This window comes from Equus asinus, chromosome 3 (assembly GCF_041296235.1).
Source record: "Equus asinus isolate D_3611 breed Donkey chromosome 3, EquAss-T2T_v2, whole genome shotgun sequence".
In the NCBI taxonomy this organism is placed as follows: Eukaryota; Metazoa; Chordata; class Mammalia; order Perissodactyla; family Equidae; genus Equus; species Equus asinus.
The window spans coordinates 123,116,641-123,139,227 of NC_091792.1; the positions used below are offsets into that span (position 1 = coordinate 123,116,641).

At 38.5% G+C, this 22,587-nt stretch overlaps 1 protein-coding gene across 5 annotated transcripts in view; it reads left to right on the top strand.

Moving 5' to 3' along the window:
* TEC (tec protein tyrosine kinase) overlaps window positions 1-22,587 on the top strand; it is a 123,649-nt gene that overhangs the window by 18,024 nt on the left and 83,038 nt on the right. For 2 of the 5 annotated variants that reach the window (XM_014857120.3, XM_014857119.3), the window contains exon 2: window positions 22,081-22,266. In XM_014857120.3, coding sequence (XP_014712606.1) covers window positions 22,129-22,266 — 138 coding nt within the window. In that variant the 5' untranslated portion in view covers window positions 22,081-22,128. Of the gene's footprint in view, window positions 1-3,347; window positions 3,469-20,604; window positions 20,706-22,080; window positions 22,267-22,587 lie in introns of all 5 variants that reach the window. The other 3 variants (XM_070505934.1, XM_044765930.2, XM_044765928.2) reach the window with 3 other exon arrangements.

Here is a 22,587-nt window from a genome sequence, read left to right on the forward strand (position 1 = left end):
TTCTCTGATGTGTTTGGGAGGGCCAGCTGACTGTCAGCTGTCTAGGATGGCCTCAGAGGAGATGGCTGGGACAGCTCTGCTCTCCTCTGTGTTTATGTTCCATCTCTCTGTTAGCCTGGACTTATTCTCAGGCTAGCCCAGTCATATTCTCATGGTGATTGCAAAGAAGCAAGAGAGAAGAAGAAACAAGCAAGCAGATTTTTAAGCTTTAGATTGTGTCATTTTGCTACTGTCCCACTTGGTCAGGGCAAGGGTCAAGGTTACATGGGTACATCTACACTTAGTGTGGGAGGGCATCACCAAAGGGCAGGGACACAGAGAGGTGTGAAAAGATACAGGGAGGTTTGAAAAATCAGGGCCATTAGTGCAATCAGTTGCACTAATGGGAGAAGAGTGAAGTAGAGACTTGAATATTCAGGTTTAGAATATTTTGGAAGTATAGTCCAAAGAACATGCTGATGGATTAGATTTGAGGTATGAGAGAGAGGAATGAATCAAAGATAACTCTTACATTTTTGGCTGAGCATCTGGGGAGATGATGAGGCTCAGATGGCAAAGACTAGGCAAAGAGCAAGTTTTAGGAGATATCTAGAGTTCTGTTTTAGCCGTGTTATATTTGAGATACCTGTTAGATATTCAAATATCTAAGATGTTAGGTTTGCAACTGGATATATAAATCTGAGGTTCTTGGGGACAGGGCTGAAGATATAGATTTCGGAGTTATCAACATATTGATGGTATTTCAAGCCATGGAACTGGGTGAGGCCACCTCTGAGGAGAATATATAGATGAAGAAGCAAAGCAAGCCCAGGACAGAGCCCTGGCGCACACCAGTGTTTAGAGGTGAAGCAGAAAAATAGAAGCCAGCAAAGGAGACTGAGAAGATGCAATATCTAAGATTGGAGAAAAATCCAGGAAACTTTGGTGTCACAGAGAACCAAGAGAAACTAACCATTTCAAGGAGAGAATGGTCAGCTGTGTTGAACATTGCTGGGAGGTCAAGTAAGATAAGTGACCACTGGGTTCGGCAACAAAGAGGTCCTTGGTGACCTCGACAAATGCAGTCTTAGGAGAATGTTGGAAGCCCAGCTGGAGTGGTTTGAGGAAAGCACATGAGGTGAGAAAGAGGGACAGTAACCTTAATCCCTCCTAAAGGGACTCAGAAGTGACCTGGTAGTTGGAGGTGAATGTGGGTAAAGGGAATGGTTTATGTTTGGGAATGTAAGTGATGCTACTGTGCCAAAGGGAATGATCCAGTAGAGAGGGTACAGTGCCCCAAAGAGAGGGGGAAACTGCAGGCCAGAAACGTTTGCGATAGCAAGAGAGGATGGGATTGAGTATTCAGAATAAACTTTAGTCATTGTGAATTACTTTCTTCAGGGGTATTTGGGTTCTACATTTTCTTTCTAATTTTGGAATGAAAGGGTATATCCGCTATTGGAACAGTTTCAGCCATCATCCGGAATAGGAAAGTATATATGAGTTCTCTTGTCACACTGCGCAGGTGGAATCCCTGAGTATTAGGCTCACTCTACTGTTGTAGAGGAGAGACCTCTTTGGAATTATTCTGTCTTGGTAGGTGGTGCTCGGTGTTTCTTATAATGAAACTGATACATGCAATTTCTTAGATTTTGATATGGGTAACATCGTTGGGCAGGTCCTGGGCAGAGCTAAGAAGGGAATGTGAATGAATGTGCTACTTCCTAGTCCAGGTTCTTATACCAGTTTGACTTGATGTTTTGATCAATATAAAGAACCAGTTGCACCCAGCATGCAGGTATTACCATGTATGCATAGACTAGCAGACTTTAGGGTGATTGCCTAATGCAGTAGATCCTAGACAAGGCACACATTCTGGAATTCCAGCTGAGCGATAGAAGTTTTGCTTCATATGCTTTTTAAGGAGTGTAACTCCAATTTTAAAGTGTAATGTAATGCAAATGTATTAAATAAATGGTGATTTAAAATGTATTTTGTTTAAGTTCAGGTATACATTTGGTGGTATTTAAGCATCTATTTTCATCAGCCCTCTTGCGGTATGTTCTCTGTGTGTGAGAGAGGGTGGTGGTGTGAAAAGATGCAGTACCCTATCTAGGAGTGTCCTAACAGCCTTGGAGGATTTTTGTTAAGTGCTTTGAATTTGCTTTGCTGTTTCACTCATTTAAAATATTATTGTGTCTACTTGTGTAATTCATGCCGTAAACTGAGAACCACACCTGTCGCCACTCTGCCTTTTAGAGCTTTCTCGTTTGGCAGAAATAATACTGAAAAGGACACCTGCCAGGGTCTTAGTTATTCTTCTCTACAGCAATCTGAGGAATGTTAGCTCAGTGATAGCAGAAATAACACCAAGTCAAGAAGCAGGGCTTAAGTCAGATGAAGTCGGAATCTCAAAATGTAAATGCTTCCGGTGTGACGCTGTAGATCTCTCTGACTGTTGGTTCTCTGATGCATTGGGTCATTCAGGAGGGTACAGCTGAAAATGCTTGGCTTATCATATTAGCCTTTAAAAGTTTTTTACAACAAATATGTTGTTTATATTATATTAGTATAATATTTACATTTGTGTCACATACTGAAGAGTAAATCTTAAACTGAATTTTGTTCAACTTTTGCCAAAAATGATCTTAAGATAATATTTAACAGATATAGACCAAGGATCATATTACCTAACTATTTCTATACTTTATTCCTATTTCTTGAGTTAATAAGAACGTAACCACATAGAAATGCTTTTCCCAAGGCTTTATTTACTAAGCCATTATCGAGTGTTAATATGAGAAGCAGCCAGATGAGGATTATTTGTATAATTTCTGCCTAAACTTCTATTGAAGATGTATCATCTACTCTCTTTCATTATCCTTTATGACCCCATAAACTAGTTTCTCCTTAGAATTTAATGACAGGCAAAGTTTTTCTTTTGGTAAATTGGTGTGTATCATAAAAAATTATTATTCTATGAGGCTTTATGTTTCCTTTGTTCCCTGGATTCTGAGAAGCTCCAAATTTATTGCACAATGGCAATAAACGTCTCAGAGTTCTCTATGGGTCAACAAAGAAAAGAGAAAAAGAAACAACAGTTTTAAAGAGCGTGGGTGATTCTATTCTCCATTCCATTCGATGAGCATATGCCCCAGAGCAGGGGGAGGGCTGGGGCATGTGGGAACCTGCTGCTCCCTCATCTGTCTTAGTTTGCAAAGGTTTTTGCATGAGCATCTCAGTGCTGAATATGATTTTAGTGGTTAAAAATAAGTACTTTTTCACACAACTGTCCTCTAAGTCCAGGCCAATTACTTTATCTAAGGCTATGCCAAAATACCAAAAATCGATTTTTTTTTCTGTGCTAGGTTGTTTGCAAAAAGGCCTCCTCATTCACCTCCCCGTATTTACTCCACCTTGAGTAGTCACCTCCCATACTGACCTGGCCTGGGCCATGTGACTTGGTTTGGCCTGTGAGACAATAGCAAGGTAAAGTATTCAAAGACGTGAATGTGTTATGTATTGGGGCTTGCTCTCTCTTGCTGCTCTTGGAGCCCTGAGAACTATATGCATAAACCCAAGTTGTGCTGCTGAGGAGGCCACATGGGAGGGAACTGAGGTGCCTTGGCCGATAGCCTGCAAGTGCCAGAAATGTGAGTAAGGCCATCCTAGACATCGAGACCAGAATTGCCCACCCAATCTATGGAATCCTGAGAAAGAATACATTTATATTGTTTTATGCTCCTAATTATGGGGTGGAGTTTTTTGGTTGTTGTTGTTTTCATCAAATGCTAACATATATGTTTCAGCACTAGTGGACGTTTCTGCTGATGTGTGTTGGACTCACCCAGAGACAGTATGTCAGTCTCCACTGTGGCTGTGTTTCTGTGGAATATTGAAGGCTGATTTTGACTATATTCCATTTTTGCCATATGTGCTGACATGAAAACCAAGCCCTACATAAGCTTTGGTTTCACCCTAATTTTTTCCGCCTTTTGGTTTCTGATTTCTCCTTTTATTTTTAATTTTCATCTGTGTATTATTTGCCTATTGTACATGTATTCTTTAATATGTATATTTCTTAAATTTCTTTTATTGAGAATAAATTCAGATAACATAAAATTCATCATTTGAACCGTGTTAAGAGTACAATCCAGTGGTTTTTAATATATTTACAATGTTGTGCAACCATCACCACTATCTAATTCCAAAAGATTTCTGTCACTCCAAAGAGAAACCCATACCCCTCAGTTCTTCCCTCATCCCATCCAAATAGAATTCTACTTTCTGTCTGTGTGGATTTGCCTCTACCGGACATTTCGTATAAATGGAATCAACAGGACATGTGGCCTTTTGTGTCTAGCTTCTTTGCTTAGCATAATGGTTTCAAAGTTCATCCATGTTGTACCATCTATCCATACTTCAGTCCCTATTATGGTGGAGTAACATTCCATTGTATGGATATACATATCCATTCATCAGTTGATGGACATTTGGGTTGTTTCTACTTTTTGGCTATTATGAGTAATACCACTATGAGCATTTGTGTACAAGTTTTTATGTTTTCAGTTCTGTTGGGTATATACTCAGGAGTGGAAATGCTGAATCATATGGTAACTCTATGTTTAACTTTTGAGGAACTACCAAACTGTTTTTCACAGTGGCCACACCATTTTACATTCCTACCGGCAATATGTGAGGGTTCTGATTTCTCCACATTCTTGCCCATACTTCTTATTTTTCAATTTTTTTTACATTATAGCTATTCTAGTGCGTGTGAAGTAGTATGTCACTGTGGTTTTGATTTACATTTTCCTTATGACTAATGATGTCGAGAATCTTTTCATGTGTTTATTGGCCATTTGTACATGTTCTTTGGAGAAATGTCCGTTTAAGTCCTTTACCCATTTTTAGATTGTTTTTCTTTTATTGTTCAATGGTAAATGTTCTTTATATATTCCAGATACTAGACACTTATCAGATATATCTTCTGCAAATATTTTCTCCCTTTCTGTGGATTGTCGTTTCATTCTTTTGGTAGTGTCTTGACATACAAAAGTTTTTAAGTTGATAAAGTCCAATTTATACATTTATTTTTGTTGCTTATGCTCTTGGTGTCATTTTTAAGAAACTATTGACTAATCTAAAGTCACAAAAATTTACAGCTTTGTTTCCTTCTAAGAGTTTTATAGTTTCAGTTCTTACATTAATAAGCCTTTGATCCATTTGAGGTCATTTTTGTGTATGATGTGAAGTAGGGGTCCAAATTCATTCGTATACAGCTGTCCTAGCACCATTTGTTGAAAAGGCTATTTTTCCTCTTTGAGTGATCTTGGCAGCCCCATCAAAAATCAACTCACCATGGATGTATGGATTTATTTCTGGACTCTTAATTCTTTATCGTTGTCTATATACCTGTCCTTATGTAGTGCTACACTGTTTAGGTTACTATAATATTGTAGTAAGTTTTGAAATTGGGAGTGTGAATCCTCTGACTTTGTTCCTTTTTTTCGAGATTGATTTGGCTATTCAGCATGACTGTATGAATTTAAGGATCAGCTTGTCCATTTTTGTAAAAAAAAAATAAAGGCAGTTGGAACTTTGATAGAGATTGCTTTGAATCTGTAGATCCGTTTGGAAAGTATTGCTGTTTTGAAACTATTAAGTCTTTGAGTCCATGAATACAGATATCTTTCCATTTGTTTAGGTCTTCATTAATTTCTTTCAACAACATTTTGTAGTTTTCACTGCATAAGTCTTGCACTTTCTTGGTTAAATTTGTTCACGTATTTTTATTTTTAGGTTTCTCAATTTCTATCTGGATGTACACATGGGATAAATTATAAATCAATAAAAGATAAATGTGTTTAATATAGCTCTTCAGCTATTTAATGCAGCCAGACTTTTACTCTAGAAGTCTGGGAGTAAGGACGCAAATTAGATTTCTAGTCTCAAAACTATTACTATTTCTGTTACATTCTCTTTGCTTTTATTTATTTATTTATAAAATGACACCTGCCAAGGTACCATATACTCCTGCACATTTTAATTTCTTAGTGATTAATAGTAACACTATGAAAATTAAATTAAAATGACAATGCTGATAGCAAACACTTACATGGCACTTATGTGCAGGTACTGTTCTGAATGTTTTATGTGCATTAACTTATTTAATGAAATTAAATACTAAGTGGGGTGAAGTTTTAAATGTTAAAGGACTGAGGCCGGCCCAGTGGTGCAGTAGTTAAGTTCACATGCTCAGCTTCGACGGCCTGGGGTTCGCTGGTTCAGATCCTGGGCATGGACCTACATACCACTTATCAAGCCGTGCTGTGGCAGGCGTCCCACATATAGAGTAGAGGAGGATGGGCACGGATGTTAGCTCAGGGCCGGTCTGCCTCAGCAAAAAGAGGAGGATTGGCAGCAGATGTTAGCTCATGGATAATCTTCCTTGAAAAAAAAAGTTAAAGGATTGTGTGATTGCATGTGTGTGTGAAACCTTACCTTTTGAGAGACATTTGAAAAAACTCCCATAGTTTTAACCTAGAGTTCTCAAAAAATAGCTATGGTGAGTAGTTAATTTTCAAAAATTAAGGTGTTAATAATGACATTAATGAAGAAAGAGGAGGAGGTAGTATTTGTCAACTCAGCTTTTTTGGACTTGAATTTTTTCATCTCTCAATTGAGAGATTTGGACCCAATGATCTCTAATTATTAGAGTGTCTGTCTCTCATTTTCTGTAATTAAATGTAATATTCTGGGTACAATCTGTCCATGTCCTCTGTGTGGCAGTTGAGAAGAGGGATGTTGCAGGAGAAGACTCTTTAAGGCATCAGGTCAAAACCCTGCTGGAGTGTAGGCTCCATGAAGGCAGAGCCTGTGTTTTCCGAGGCACTGTTGTATCGTGTCACAGTGCCTGATGTAGAGTAGATTTTAAATATTGTTTGGTTGAAAAATGAAGGAACAAATAAACAGAAGGCTGGAAATGAATCATTTTCAGTTTTGATTTCTTTTTAATAGTGGAAATAGCATTTTCTCCTTTGGGAGTTTGTGTGTGTATTTGGGTGACAGTGGGGGAAGGGAAGGATTATTGAAACAGGCTATATTTAAATTAATGGAAGCTGTTTTTAGTGTTTGTTTTTCTTCACACCCCCCTTTTGTGATGCTGAACCCTTGGTCTGAGATGTGCCCCTGCTCTGTCGTCTTCCATGGGTGACAACTAACTCAGCCTTTAGCCCAGCTCAGATATCATTTTCTCTAATTATCTTGCCATTTTCCACCTCCAGGCAGAGTTGAAGCTTGTATCCATCTATGATATAGTACTTACCACATAGTGATGAAATTGTTAGCCTCTCTTATATCTGTCCGCTCTCCCAGGCTGTGGGCACCTTATTGGCTGTGTCTTGTGCTTTATTTCGTGTCCCAGAGCCTGATGACATACCTGGCACTTAGCAGATGCTCCATGAACAGTTGTTGAATATGTAAATGTCTGTCACTTCAGAACAAAGGTGTGGCAACAACCACCTGACCAGTTGCTTTCCTGTTTGCTGTGTGTAAGAAGCTTGATGTGCGTTTTCTGGTTTATACCTCTTGATACTCTTTTAAGGTTGATATCATTATCCTTATTTTGTGGATAAGGGAATAATCTTAAAGGGGTTAAGTAACATGCATAAATACAGCTAATAAATGGCAAAGCTGAGATTTAGAGCCAAGTCAATTAGACTCCAAAGTTCAGACTCCTTCCCCCAAAGCATGCTGCTTAGCCAGAAGTTCCAGTGTAAATAATTGATGAAATAAGACAATGGAGGGTGACATAGGGAAAGAAATCTGTAGGATAATGTTTAAAGAACCATTGTTTATATCTTCTCCCGCGCTGTCAGGAGACAAATTAAAATTTTGGGTATTCTAATATATCAAAAGGTACAGGCCTGTGTTCTAGATGGTTGAATTTTCTATGTTTAAGACAGTAGTAATATGGGGAACAAGTGGGTTTCTAGAATGTCAAGCTATGTAGAATTTTAGGGCTGAAGACTACATTGGAGACATCAGCTTTGGTTCATGAATCTTAGAGATGTCATCACAGGGCCCTCAGAGTTTGTGAGTTCTGCTCTCAGTTGCGTTGTCAGTTAAGGGCAGAGAAGCTTCCTCTGCACCATGAGGCTCACTTGGGTATGTCAGCAGGGGATTCAGAATCCTGGTGGACAAAGACCTGTCACATTAAAGAGATGAGAGTAGGAGAGTGGTGGAAACACCTTCATTTCACACATCAAGAGATGTGTGAAACTCTGGCCTGGGCCTCTGGGATGAGTAAACCCTGAGCTGCCAGCCCTTTCGGAAATAAGAATCTCTTGCATAGGACAAGATTCATCCTCAGGAGCATCTCAGAGGAAAAAGGGATCCTGTTAGTTGTTTGTTAATGATTCTAAGACCCTGCTGATTTCATATGCAGATACTTTTGAAATAGGACTTTTTTTTTCAAGTCTGTCCAGTGACAATGAGAGAAACTAAAAATGGTAAAGGATCTGAAGTAGATGCTTCTGTTACCCTTGAGGTCTAGTTTGTGAGGTAAATGCCATCAAGGCTTAAGTAAAGTGAAATCATGAAGTCACCCAATACTACTTATTGAATACCTCTTGTGTTTCAGACAGTGTACTGGTTGTTAGAGCACACCAAATATTATACTTTCTTTTGCTTGATTTGTGTAAGGTGGAGTATTCAGAGGGAAAAGAAATATTCGGAAATACGCTTTTGAGAAATTGCTATGAAACAGAATGGAGATTTATATGTATGTATAATGTATGTGTACGCACACCTACACACACACACATATTCACTAACTTTTCTTTTGTGGTTATCTAAATATCAGTATCATTTATATAAGTAGATTTGATTTTTAGAATTTCACACAGCACTGAAAAAATTAGGCATTGATTTATTTTATAGAATATGATTTCTCAAATCATGGAATTTTCGGGCTCACTGAAATATGTGATCATCTGTTGGCAAAACTTGATATTGAGGGTGAATGCTCAGGTGTCACCTCAAAAAGAGAAGCGTCTAGTTTGAAGATCTTTGGAGGGTCAGGGGGTGTGTTTTGGAGAAGTTACTAAAAGGCAGTAGAGCAATGATGAAGGGATAGTTTTGTAAAATACTAGATTTTTGTTCAAACTTTTGAAAAATTCTGGAAGTTCTGTGAAACCATTCCTCAGTTCAGATGGCCTGTATCCCAATATCGTTTACTTGTTTCTTTCTAAAGTTTTGTACCATGTGCACTGAGTAAATGTTTTTCTCTGTGGGAATATAGTTTTGATTCTATAATTTAACCCAAATGGAAAAATCATTCTAGTTAAAATTTATTTTAATTTCCGCCATACACTTGGATTGCATCTGGTCTGTAAAGTGAAGAATATGGGTAATTAAAAAAGTCATTCTTCTATAACTAAGGTTGTCGCTTTTCAGTTTAACTTCTTTATTTTTTAAAAGATTTTATTTTTCCTTTTTCTCCCCAAAGCCGCCCGGTACATAGTTGTGTATTTTTAGTTGTGGGTCCCCTAGTTGTGGCATGTGGGACGCCGCTTCAGCATGGCCCGATGAGTGGTGCCATGTCCGTGTCCAGGATTCAAACCAGTGAAACCCTGGGCCGCTGAAGGGGAGCGTGCGAACTTAACCACTCGGCCATGGGGCCGGCCCCTAACTTCTGTTTTATACTAACAAAACACTCAAAATTAAAACTCCTGGTGCAGAGCCAGTGTAAAACTTTAGAAAATGACATAATGTACACATGCCATTTTTTACTTTTATTTCCTGTTTACAATTCTGATTAAAATCAGACAACTTTTGAGAAAGAATTTTCATGTGCATTATGTGAGGAAGTGATTGTAAAGACCAGAACATTAACATCTACTTTTATTCATATGTTGATGTATCTCTAGTCATCTCTCAAAATTCTGTCATATGTCATTTTCTCCTTGAAGTGGTCCACAATACTTTAAAGAGTATGAATTGTTTCCTCTTTAGTGATTACATATTAGTGATTTCTAGGGGCTATTCATGTTCCAAAACACTTGGCCCATACCACTTTTATAGCTCCTAACAGATTGTATTGTAGCTCTTTGTTTTTAAGTCATTTTTTCCCATGCCTCCCTAGAGCAAAGACGACGTCTTGTTCGTTTTGTAACCACCTCAGTGCCTCATGCATAGTTCTTTATACATCATGGCTATGCAATAAACATCAGAATGAATGATTACATGAATGCCTGGAACTATTCCTGTGGACAAATTGGCTCATGAACTGATAATGCTGAAAAGATGGATGAGTAAAGAAGAGGAAACATTTAAGGGAAGGAAGAAAGTTGAGAAGGATTAGAGATGAATGAAATGAGAATGGAGTGGTCAAGAATGTGATAATATATTATTTGTCTCAGCTCTCTATTGCTATGTAACAAACCACCCAAAGCTTAAAGGCACACAACAACTACCGTTTTATCACACTCATGGATTGCGTAGGTCAAGAATTGGACAGCACAGTGGGAATGTCTTATGTCTACTCTACAGTGTTGTTGCTCATTTCTTGGAAACTTGCTCTTTTCTTGGAAAACTTATTAAGTTATCAAGTGGGAGTGACTCGGATGACTTGAGGCTGGAATCATCTGAAAGTTCTCTCACACGTATGTCTGGCTCCTGGGCTGGGATGATTTGAAGTCCGGGCTCTGCTGGAATTCTGTTCTAGAACATCTATATGTGGCTTCTCCATGGGAGCTTCTCTCAGTATGGTGGCTAGGTTCCAAGAGGGACTGTGCAAAGAATTGAGAAGTCTAAAAGAACCAGGCAGGAGCTACTTAACCTTTTCTGGCCTAGCCTTAGAGATTACATAGTATCCCTTCGGCTGTACAGTATTAGTCGAAGGAGTAAAAAGCCCACTCAAATTCAAGAGAACGAGATGTAGACCTTGACTCTTAATGGGAGGAGTGTCAATAAATTTGCATCTATTTTTAAAAACAGCAGTATTACATATCATAACTATGTCAGATAATGACACTGATGGGTAGAGCAAAGAACAGGAAAGTATATTATCAATTACTTCATTAGAGATAGGACATATGAAAAAGGTCACTGGACATTTTCTGAACAGCTTATACCTATGATACTTTTTGAATGTAGTTGATAATTTTTATTTGTTACAAGTGATATATGAAAATGTTTTCTAAGGAATTAGTACTTTTATCAGTTTACTTTTTTCCTCTTAGAGATCGGGTATATACAGCTGGCATTTCAGTTTTGTAAATTCTTCATTAACTGAGCCCCACAAACCTTAGAAGTAAGGGTAACCAGTTTTCTAGTCAAATTTGCCTTCTTGTTTTAGTATGCCCTGTAGTTTCAGTTGTGATGTCCAACTTTGGTGATCTTTTTATGATTCTTTTATTGAAAAACTGCAGGGGCCGGCCCAGTGGTGTAGCGATTAGGTTTGTGCACTCTGCTTTGGCAGCCCAGGGTTCACTGGTTGGTACCCTGGGCACGGACCTACACACTGTTTATCAAGCCATGCTGTGGTGGCATCCTATATAGAACTAGAATGACTTACAACTAGGATATACAACTATGTACTGGGGCTTTGGGGGGAAGGAAAGGAAAATCAAAAAAAAAACCCCTACAATTTGAATATATATGCCCTTTGCGTGACTACCTACTGTGCTTTGGTGATTTGTTAATTTGTACAGAATTTTCCTTTTATTATGCTGTAGACTTGACAGCAAGCTTCTGTTTCCATAACATTTGAATAGGGGAAAGGAAAGGAAATAGAGGGAAGAGGGGAGTTATAACGAGGACAGATGTTGCCTAGACTGCGGTTTTATTTTTGGCTGCTAGAAACCACATATTCCTGTTTGTCAGAGAAGAGATAGTGTCACGTTACATTATCATGAGGCTACAGTGCATTATCGTGAAGCTCAGCTGACTCAGGAATCCTTCGTGTCACTGGAAGAGCTTTCGTGAAGAGCTAGGTAGGGTTGTAATAAGAGGAAGAGAGTCCACTCACTTTTTTCTTCTTTTATTTGTTTGCCTTGGCTCTTCCTCACCCCTCCTCCCTTCTCTTCCTTCTTTCACCTTTTTCTAGTCTCTTTCTTACCAGTTCCAAAAGGTTCAGATGACAGGGACATGGAAAACCATGCTCGTCACTTAAACATATTTTAAAAACTTTTTATTATGGAAAATTTCAAACATAAACAAAAATAGGATAGAATAGTGAACCCCTTGTATCCATTACTCAATTTCAATAGTTATCAACTCAAGAACAATTTTATTTCATCTGTACTCCCACATACCCCTTACCAGATTATGAAGCAAATCACAGACATTATTTTATCTGTAAGTTTTTCAGTGTGCATATCTAAAAGATAAGAACTCTTAAAAATACAGTCAAAATTCCATTATCACACCCCAAAAAACTCCAAAACAACTTAACAGTCTCTTAATATCATCAAACGAATCTTATCAACAGACGTAATATCATCATTATCTAGTTGTCAAGTTGTCTCGTCCATTTCAACTGGGTGAGATGTCTCCTAAGACTTTTAAAATCTATTGGATCCTCTTCAATCTCTTTCCATTTTTGTTCTTGAAATTTTTGTTAGAGTTTCTCCTGTAAAAGAATTGAATGTAACAATGACTTGGATTCTTTATTCCTACTTTAAAAACAAGAGAAGAATATATTGCCATAGATGAATGTTTCTCACTAAAAATAATTTAGACTACTGTAGCCAAGGAATGCATATTGATATTTGATTATTTCATATATAATTTCCAAATTACTTTTCTTTATTCTCATGTTTTCTCCTATTAAAAGGTGCTGAAAATCATTTTATCCACTTGAGAAAGTTGTTATTCATGCCTTGCTTTCACTGGTGATTGTTTCTTCTGAAGTGGCAAGAAGCAGAAAGAGAAATATTTGTTTTATATCAGAAATTCCCTCATCTGAGGAGTAGTGCCAGAATATTGTCACAAAGTGAATCGATGTAAATTTCATAGTAAGTAGTAAAAGAAAAAAAAAACAATGCGATATGATTCAGACTTTATCCTGAAAACTAAAGTGAAGATGTTAAATTTATCTCATATTTGGCACCATTTAGATTATAATAGCTAACTCTTAGAGCAAAGAGTGAATCAAGTATTAATTGTTTTCTTGAGATAATTTTTCTGATGAAAATACATGATAAAAAATTTGGCTTCACTTTACATTTGAATTTGTCAGCACAGTTCTAAAGAGGACCATTTTTTCCAAAAGCATCAGAAAGCTTTACCAGTTTTTGCAAGGGTATAACTATTACGTAGAATAAAGGTTAAGCCACTATAGCAAAGAAACCATTTTGTATGTAATTTCTAAAATAAGATAGAAGTGTATTTCTCTCCCACAAAGTAGATTAGCCAGTGTAGGCTGGTGGGGCAGCTCTACTCCATGAAGTCATTCAAGGACCAGGTTCTAGTTCTGCCTTGTTCCTCCTCATTCCCTAGGGTGATGCCTTGAATGCATAAGGAGAGTTGACTCTGCCATGTGCATTTTCTAGCTGGTGGGAAGGTGGAAAATGCCCTAAATCCAGGGAAAGTAGCTTGTCTTTAAGTTGAAGATGGCCCACATACGCTTCTGCACACATCCCTTTGGCTTTAACTTAGATGGCCACACCTAACTGCAAAGAAGGCTGGGAAATATCATCTCTAGCCCATGTGTCCAGGAAGAAGGGTGGAATGGATTGGTGTGGGAAGGGGGGATGGTTGGAGAAGGGAGCAAAAAGCAGTCTGCCACAGTGTATCTTAATATTTTAATTGTAAATCTATATTCTGTTTTGACACTTCTATTGTGTTATTTTATTTTATTTATTTTTACTAGCTAACTAACTACAAGATCCTTATTTACCAGTAGCATTGAGTGTGACTGGAGCAATTCTCCAACATCACTCTTTGACTTCTTGAAAACTCTCATCTTTCGAATATTTGGTATTTCATTTTCAACTGCATTGTTGACTATCGCATTCCCTCATTCAGTGAGAGGGAATAACCAGCAGAGAAGCAGAACCTAGGAATGTGGAAGGGATGTTTGACTGGGGTCTGCGTGGTCAGTTGATTAATGAATATTTTTATGTTATGACAAATTTTGCTTCTCTCTAGAACCACTTAACTATGAATCTCCTGTATGGTAAATATGTTTGTTGATTCTTGGAAGTATTACATGTGGTTTCTTTTCTAAAACTTCTTTCTCTATCACTCTTTTTTTTTCTTTTTTTTTCCTTCCTTTTTACCACTGGGTTGGCCCCAACCCCAATTGCAGCCAAAGACCACAGAGGGGAGACCTGCAGTGTGAGACCTAAAACTGTCTTAAAGAGTACTTGTTAAATCAATGCATAGACCTGTATTATATGGACCATAAGAAACAAGTGTCTTTAGCGCAACACTGGCCAGTCTGTTTCCAGGTTCACTAGCCTCCCAACCCAATCGCTCACCATATGGCAGTGGGCTGAGGTGGGGGTACATTCTCAGGAGAGATGAGATAAGTCAGCTGGCCTCTATAACTTTTACCTTTTGTTCCACAAGTCTTCTATTTTCTGTTTAGATGATGTTGGTACTCAATGGTAAGATATCTTGATGCTTAAATTCCTCACCAGTCCAGCTTCAGTAGGTCATCAGACAAGTACTCTAAACTTTGTACCTACTACGTAGCAACTGGCTGAAAGAAGGAATAGTTAAGACTTTAAGAAACTAGAGATTATTGGGAGCTGGCCCCGTGACCAAGTGTTTAAATTCGAGCGCTCCGCTGCGGTGGCCCAGGGTTTCGCCAGTTTGAATCATGGGCGTGGACATGGCACTGCTCATCAGGCCATGCTGAGGCGGCATCCCACATGCCACAACTGGAAAGACCCACAACTAAAAACACACAACTATCTACCGGGCGGCTTTGGGAGAAAAAGGAAAATAAAATCTTTAAAAAAAAAAAAAAAAGAGAAACTAGAGATTATCACTGTTTAATAGATGAGGAAGATAGAGGGGTACAGTGTTACTTTCTTCTGAGAGCTAAAATGTTGCCTAATCCTGGAATAGCTCCAATCATGATGTTAAATGGGAAGCCTAGAATGTGTCCTTTATTCTGAGAAGTCAGCCTAGCAATTTTTCTTTTGCTTCTATTTCTGCTACTTAATTCCCCTTTTACAAAAGGAAATTAGGGCTTAAGCTGGGAGTGTTCATTGCGGAAGAGAGCATGGTAAGATTTGTTCTTATATGATAGCCACCAGTTTTAAGAACTTTTGAATTGAAATATAACCTACAGATACTTTTGACAGGCACACAGCGTTTGATTTCTCAGATAAATGTCAGTCTAATGTTTATCCATGCTAGATTTCTTAAAATTGCAAACAGACACTAACTTTGTCATAAACCTATAAGATGTGTAACAGGCAATGTGTTCTGATATAGAAGTTCTGAAACCAAGGGCTTTAACTTAACTCTACTAATCTTAAGGGCATTACCAAGCATTAGATTGAATTATACAATATTACTGATTTTGTAGTTAAATATTGTTGGATATCGGCAATTTCATATAGCTTAACCTAGTTGAGATGAGAATTTCAGCAACCTCAAATCACACTTTCCTCCTTCCCCTAAGGAGCTCATTCATTCTGTACCCTGATAACTGGGCTGTTTGTTTCTTATTTACTACATCTCTCACCAGCATATCATTGGGTAGCTCACAGTTACCTTGTTTTCATCTGTCTCTGACTGCATTTCCTGGTTAGCCCCTCTGTTCCCTTGATTAAAAATGTTGTGAAAGCTTGTATAGACTAGGATGGACAGCCCTGGTAGCCACTTACAAAAAAATTTTTTTTTTCCCCAGGCAGAACCTTTCATGATGAAAAAGGTTCTGACATCTTTTGGCTAACATTGCCAGACCATGAAACCGAGAACCATTGGTCTGCTACTCAGACTTCTAACAGTGGACAGAGAATATGACTTGGTGGTGGTTTGGATTTCTCATGGGTGAAACAGTGACAGTTTCTGTGATCTACTTCAGAATATGAGTGTTCAGAGACTAATGCGTTATTTTCCCAAGTTGTAACAATTAGCAGCCAGAGTAAAGACAATAGTGTGCTTATGTTCGACTCCACTGAGGCATGGAGAAAAGGGAATTAAGCTGCAGCTTTGAGTTTTATTTAAAGAAGAAATTTGTAACCCAGAGTTGGTTTCTTTGTGATTCTTCTTTCTGAATGGGTCAGCCATATGTAGCGTGGAGAATGGCAGGGACGATAAGCTGGGGTACTCTAAAATTTTGTGCATCTTTGTTTTCTACTTTAGAACATCAAGCCTATTATTTCCTTCATTCCAAGAGAGCATCTCCCTTCAGTTTTTTGTAGTGAGAGGTTGGTATGGCTCTTCGTGATGCCTTGGAAGTCATAGATGATCTCTGTTGAAATCTGGAGATTGAATCCACTTGCTTTTAGCAGTCTCCTTAAATTAAGAGGCTGAAAGTGGCCTGTCTTTATGCTTTCCCTTCAGATCTCCCTTTCCTTCCCCGAGACAGTCTGTGTAGCATAGTGGTTAATAGCGTGGGCTCTGCGGTTAGACTGCCTGTATTCACACCTGGCTCTTATTCTTACTGTGTGACTTGTAAAATATAGACAGTAATAGTACCTACTTCAGATGGTTTGTTGAATTAAGTTATTTGCTACATCTGAAGTGCTCAGTGCTTAGAACAGTGCTAACATACAGCAAAATAGTAAAAGCTTGATAATGCTAATTATAATTTTTATTATTTTTCTGTATAAATAATAATTCTATAGGGATCTTCCCTGGTTCTCATATGGTCTACTTATACCTCTGGATTTCGTTGGTCTTGTCAGAAGCTCGTTGGTATGACCTTTCGGGATGATGATGTTTGCTTTTAGGGCAATCTGCTCTCAGCCTCCTCCTCTATGTTGCTCCAGTTTTCACAATATTTGGCAGATGTATGTGTTTCATAGTTTGTAGTTTGGGGTTGAAGGTCATCTTTTTGTTTCATTGAAGATGGGGTTATCTTCCTCTGGTTTTCATGTTCTGTTGATTTAGCAGAGTTTTAGGGGAGGAGAGTAGAGAACACACACCTTTACACTGCCATCTTCCAAGAATTTTCTGACTCTCAGAGGCAACTACTTTTATTTTTCTAAACCGTTGTGGTATGGTCAATCTCTAAGTAACACGCTTATGTTGCCACTTCTTGCTTTTTTGATTTTAGGTCTGATCTACTGACTTCCCACTACCACTGCGGAGGAGGTAGTTCTCTTTCTCAACACACTTCCCACCCACACACAAGCACATTTCCTGCACTCGCCCCCAATCTATTTACGTTAGTAGTAAGATTATTATTTATTGTTTACCTTATTATAATGTTGTAGATCTTATTTTTGGCCGAACTCTGTAGTATACTGTGATTATTTTTCCTGCGTCATTTTTTGTTTTCCCTGGAATTGATTGATTTATTTTTCTAATTTGGCTCAGTTTTACTAGTTTATTGTAGATCTCCTCCCAGTACCTTCAATTTCATCTCCTGGAAGAATTCTTCCCAAAAACCTTCTAACTAGATCTAATTTGGCCCCATTGCTCTCTTGGCCCACTACTCAATGTCATCTTAGGATTTCCCTTCACCGTCATCAGGGATATTCTCTTTACCTCTCTTTTGTGTTGGAACTCTTGTTTCTTGGATTCCATGTATTTTGTGGTCTACTGCTTTATTTTGGTAGAGTACATCCTCAAGTAGCTTTTTGAGAAGGGTGAGTAGGAGGTAAAATTTCTAAAGCCTTGCATATTTGAAAAATATCTTTATTCTCCTGGCACTGTACTCATTGATAGTTGGGCTGAGTGTAAAATTTTAGATTAGAAATCAATTTCCTTTGGAATCTAGCTTCCACTATTGCTATTGATGATTGCCACTCTGAATCTTGATCTTTTCTATGAAACCTCCTTTTAAGCTTGCTGAATCTTCTGCTTGTCCCCATAGTTTTGAAATTTTACGAGATGAGCCTTGATTTGGTTCTGTTTCAAGTTGGAAATAACCTTCAGTTTGAGGAAATTTTCCTAAATCGCTTCTTTGATTTTTTTCTCACTGTCTTCTTTGCTTCTCCTTTTAGAACTCCTATTTTTGAGATGCTGAACTTTCTGGGTGGGTCCTCTCATTTTGTTATATTTCCACTCCAATTTTTGTTTTTTGTTTTTACTTTTGGTTTTATTTCTTGAGAGATTTCCTACCTTTATATTCTAACTCTTCTGTTGAGTTTTTCATTTCTGCTATCTTATTTTTTCCAATGCATCTCTTTTTTGGTTCTGTGTTTTTTATTTTGGCTGCATCCTGACCTTGTTTCATGCGTTACAGTGTCTTCTCTTAACTCTTTGATTTTATCGAGTCTTCTTTTTTTAAGCATTTTCTTTTCTCTGCATAGGATTTGTTTCGTCCAAGTTGCTTTCTTCTCCACTTGTTGTCTGACCTGGAATTCATGTTAGAATCTTTCCTTAGTTGTCTGGTGATCCTTGGCTTTCTCTCATTTATAAGAGAGAGGCTCCACAAAGTCAATTGCAAGCTTTGTGCTTGTGGGTGGATCTTGCTGACTGTGAACGTTATAGGGTGATCTGGCTGGGCCGTTTCTGTTTGAAAACTTTCTTGTGTCTGTATGTTTAGATCTTTCCTCTTATCCAGTGTCCTGGAACCAGGTGGGAGAAGAGAGCTGAGTGATGTCAACATTGAGTATATCCCCTTGTATGGGTTCTCTTAAGCCTCTGTTTGCAGTATGGTACTCGAGCCTCAGCTGTTCATAGTCTCACCTAGTATAGAGACGCTCTGTTTTATAGCCTTTAGAAAATAAACTTCTTTTTCTCTGCCAAGGTTGGGGAGGGTTAGTCATCTAGCTATATAGCATAGGAGAGGGGATTAAGGGAGTCTATTTCTTAAACAGACCTGCGCACAATTCTTTTGCAGTAAGTCGTTCTTTACCACCTCTCTTAGACATAACAGGTTCTCCTGATCCTTGAGCTATTTGGAGGTTTTGCAGCATAAATTGGGTCGTTTCAAGACTTCCTCCCAGCTGAACCCACCACGTTTATTTGCTTTCCAGTTTCCAAAAGTTTGTTGTTATCTCCTGTCCTGTTTTCTATTTCTTTGAGAGTTAATTCCTTAATAACGGCAACAGCAATAAAAGGAAAGAACTGATTTTAATAGGATTTCAGAGGGGAGCCATTGCTAATGTGTGCATTCAACCCTCCACCTTTCGCTAGAAGTCTGTATGAGGAGAATTTTCCTTCATTTTTATCTCCGTGAACTTTAACTGATTTCTTTGGCCAAGATTTCCCTTGACCAATGAATTCTTAAAACAACAGTGAACTTTCTACTGTATGGTACAGAATGGTGGAGAGACCCCTTCGCTTGGAACCAGGAGGCTTTTTTTCCTGGACCGTGGGCAAGTCGCTAAACTTTCTAACCCTCAGCTTGTTAATTTGTGAAGTGGATGAGATAGATGAGGTAATGACTAGGATTCCTTTCCACTCAAATGGTATGATTCTTTATAAGACTATTAATCTCATGTAAATTAGATAAGGTTATTATTCTTTTCAATGCATTCAGCATGAAATATTTTCCCATCCCTGATGTTGAGACCTTTTGCTTCTAGAACTGCAAGTGAGCCACACCCCACTTACCCTCCTGGGCCTTCCAAAAGTCTACCTTCCATTTGGTAACTAAGGTATTGCTCAGTGGGTTGGGAACTACACATTTGCCTATGGCCTGTTTCCAGGATGAAGCTTACTTTTTTCCCCTTATACATCATTCTTGTAAGTCATCATTTTTACCTTGCATTGAAAATATGTTGCACAAACATGAAAAGATGACTTCCAAATAAGTGGTATTTACACATCGACAGTTTCTTGGGAAATTTTGATTTAGAATAAGGAGGACAAATTAAGATGCAAAGGAACAAGAGCTTTTCTCTGATTTACCAGCTTAGGATAGCTAATGGGTTAATTGGGTTTGTTATCCACTTGCTTATTGAGAGGCTATGGTAAATAAGAGTGGTATAAAGAGTTAGTCTAAGAGCCCAATCTCCTCCTTTAAGATAGTGGCTCTCAATTCTACCTGCACATTAAATCATGATGCCCTGGCCGTACCTCAGACCAATTGAATCAAAGTATCTGGGTGCGAGTTCTGGACATTGTATTAAAAAAGAATCTCCCTACGTGATTCTAAGGTGCACTTAAGGTTGCAAACTATTTCTTTTAGGAGTTTAAAATTAGGTAGAGAAGTTAGAATATTTACATCAATTGCTATAGAACATGAAAGACAATGATGAGCTCTATGATGGGTGATACAGAGATCTTGGATTCAGGAATTGAAAGGTTTTTAACTAACTGGAATAATCAGGAAAGGCTTCATCAAGGAGTGAGTGTTGAGCTAGTAGAGTTCTCATAGCTGGAGAGAGGGGACTCTAGGTCAGGAAATGAATGCCGGCTATTTTCCCTGGGGTGTGGAGTGTTTGGGGAGCGGTGGGAGTACAGATTGGATGTTAGGTTGCAGCCATATTGTGGACCATCTCCAGGGTCAAACTAAGGAGTTTCGACTTTATCCCGCAGATGGTGAGGAGGCTTTGAGGAGGCATTATTGGGGATTTCTGATGAATGAAATGGCTCCATGAAAGTGGTCTCTTTGAAGATTGATCCAATGGGAATGAGGGGTATGTAGTTTGAATAAAATGAAGCAAAAGCCTGGGGAAAGGAAGACTGGTTTGAAAGCTACTATCATGGTCCAGATCATAATGCTCTGAGCTAGGAAAATAGCAATAGAATTTAAAAAATAATGATGATAAACATTTGTCTAGTGTTTTCCTAAGTAAGTTCTTTCTCACATCTCATTAAACCTTACAATAACCTTGTGGTATTTACCTCCATATTTTATAAATGAACGAACTGCTGTTCAGAGGTTAAGCTGTTGGAAAGTAACCTTACAGAAAATGGAGGGGCCTGATTAGATGACGACAGATCAGCAGTACGGAGTTGCAAGGGTGCTTCTGAGGTATCAGCTTAGGTATGAAGATGGTAGAATTTCCTCAGTAGCAAACTCAGTGTCAAGTTTCTGGCTATGTTCTCAGATAACCACTTATGCTCTTCACATGACTCCTGTTGCCTCTATGGTTTGATTTACAATGACTTCTCATAAGCGTGTGGCGAATGGAAGAGAAGAGGCTGTTGTCAATTAATTTGTCTCAAATAAGAATCTTCTGAGTATCTTTGGGTTTTTGGATAGTTAAATTTTGTTGAATTTTGGAAGGCTTAGTCTAGGTATGGATGGTCTGGATTTGGGGGCTCCAAATATAGGGCTGAGGACCTTATACAGCCGAGATCTGCCCTGAGTAGGCAGGGTGATACAGGGTTGGCTGAGGGTTAGCTGTGTGGGGTAAGTTAGCTGAGTAGGGTTAACTGTGACTGAGTGGGTTTCCTTTTCTCTTGTCATTGAGATAGAAGCCATAGGGAAGGGAACTGTGGAGCCGGGGTAGTGTAGACAGCAGAGAACATCCTCATGGCCCAGGTGACTAGGACACTTGATCAGGATCACATCCTTATCAGAGCTGGAGACTGAATTATATCCACCACTGTGGTGATTCACTTGTTCGTAAGTCTGCCATGTCTACGTGCTCATCCATTTTGTGTACCAAGATTCTGAGGCAACTTCAATCCCAGCCCAAACCAGCCATGCAGGTGATGAAATATACTTTTCCATCTAAGATATTTGTTTCCCTGAAATCAAATAGCAGAAGAGCGTGCCAGAAAGCTGAAGGATGCTGGGGAGGACAAAGGAGGGAACCATCGTCGTGGCAAGCCTTGCTTAGCTTTTCTTATGAAATGCTGGGATATGAGGAGCAAGATGGAGACTGGGGAAGGGGGGGAGGCTGAGCTTTTGCGCTCTGGTATTCTCAATCCAGGTGCATCGAGTAACATTCATTGGCTCCAGCTGTGGGGAGGGTGAAGTCTATTTTGGTAATTTGAAATGACAACATCTTTGGAAAACTAAATTGTCACATTTTATGTCAACTGTTTATTTTCTCACTTTAGAATACTGGGATCTTCAATGGCAGGAGAAGGAGTGATCAGAAGACCGAGATGAATTTTAACACTATTCTAGAAGAGATTCTTATTAAAAGGTCACAGCAGAAAAAGAAGACATCGCCCTTAAACTACAAAGAGAGACTTTTTGTACTAACAAAGTCCATGTTAACCTACTATGAGGGTCGAGCAGAGGTAGGAGACAATCAAAATTTACTTTGCTGCTTTCTGTGTTGATACTATTTTATAATAACCCTCCTCCCCCAAATCTTATGGAGTAAGCTTTAGGTTAATGAAATTAAGGTATTGATTTGTTATCATTTGGTTTTGAAAGATAAGTTTTGAGTATGGATAGAAATTATTCACAAGTCTGTTAATTATGGGGTTAGTAACTATGAGTGTACATTTTATATGGGTTTACTGAATTAAATTGTTAGAGAAAACAGATTCCTACATCAGTTTTAGATTCTTATGGAATTCATTAAGTATATTGTATACATGGTTCCTTCCCATAAA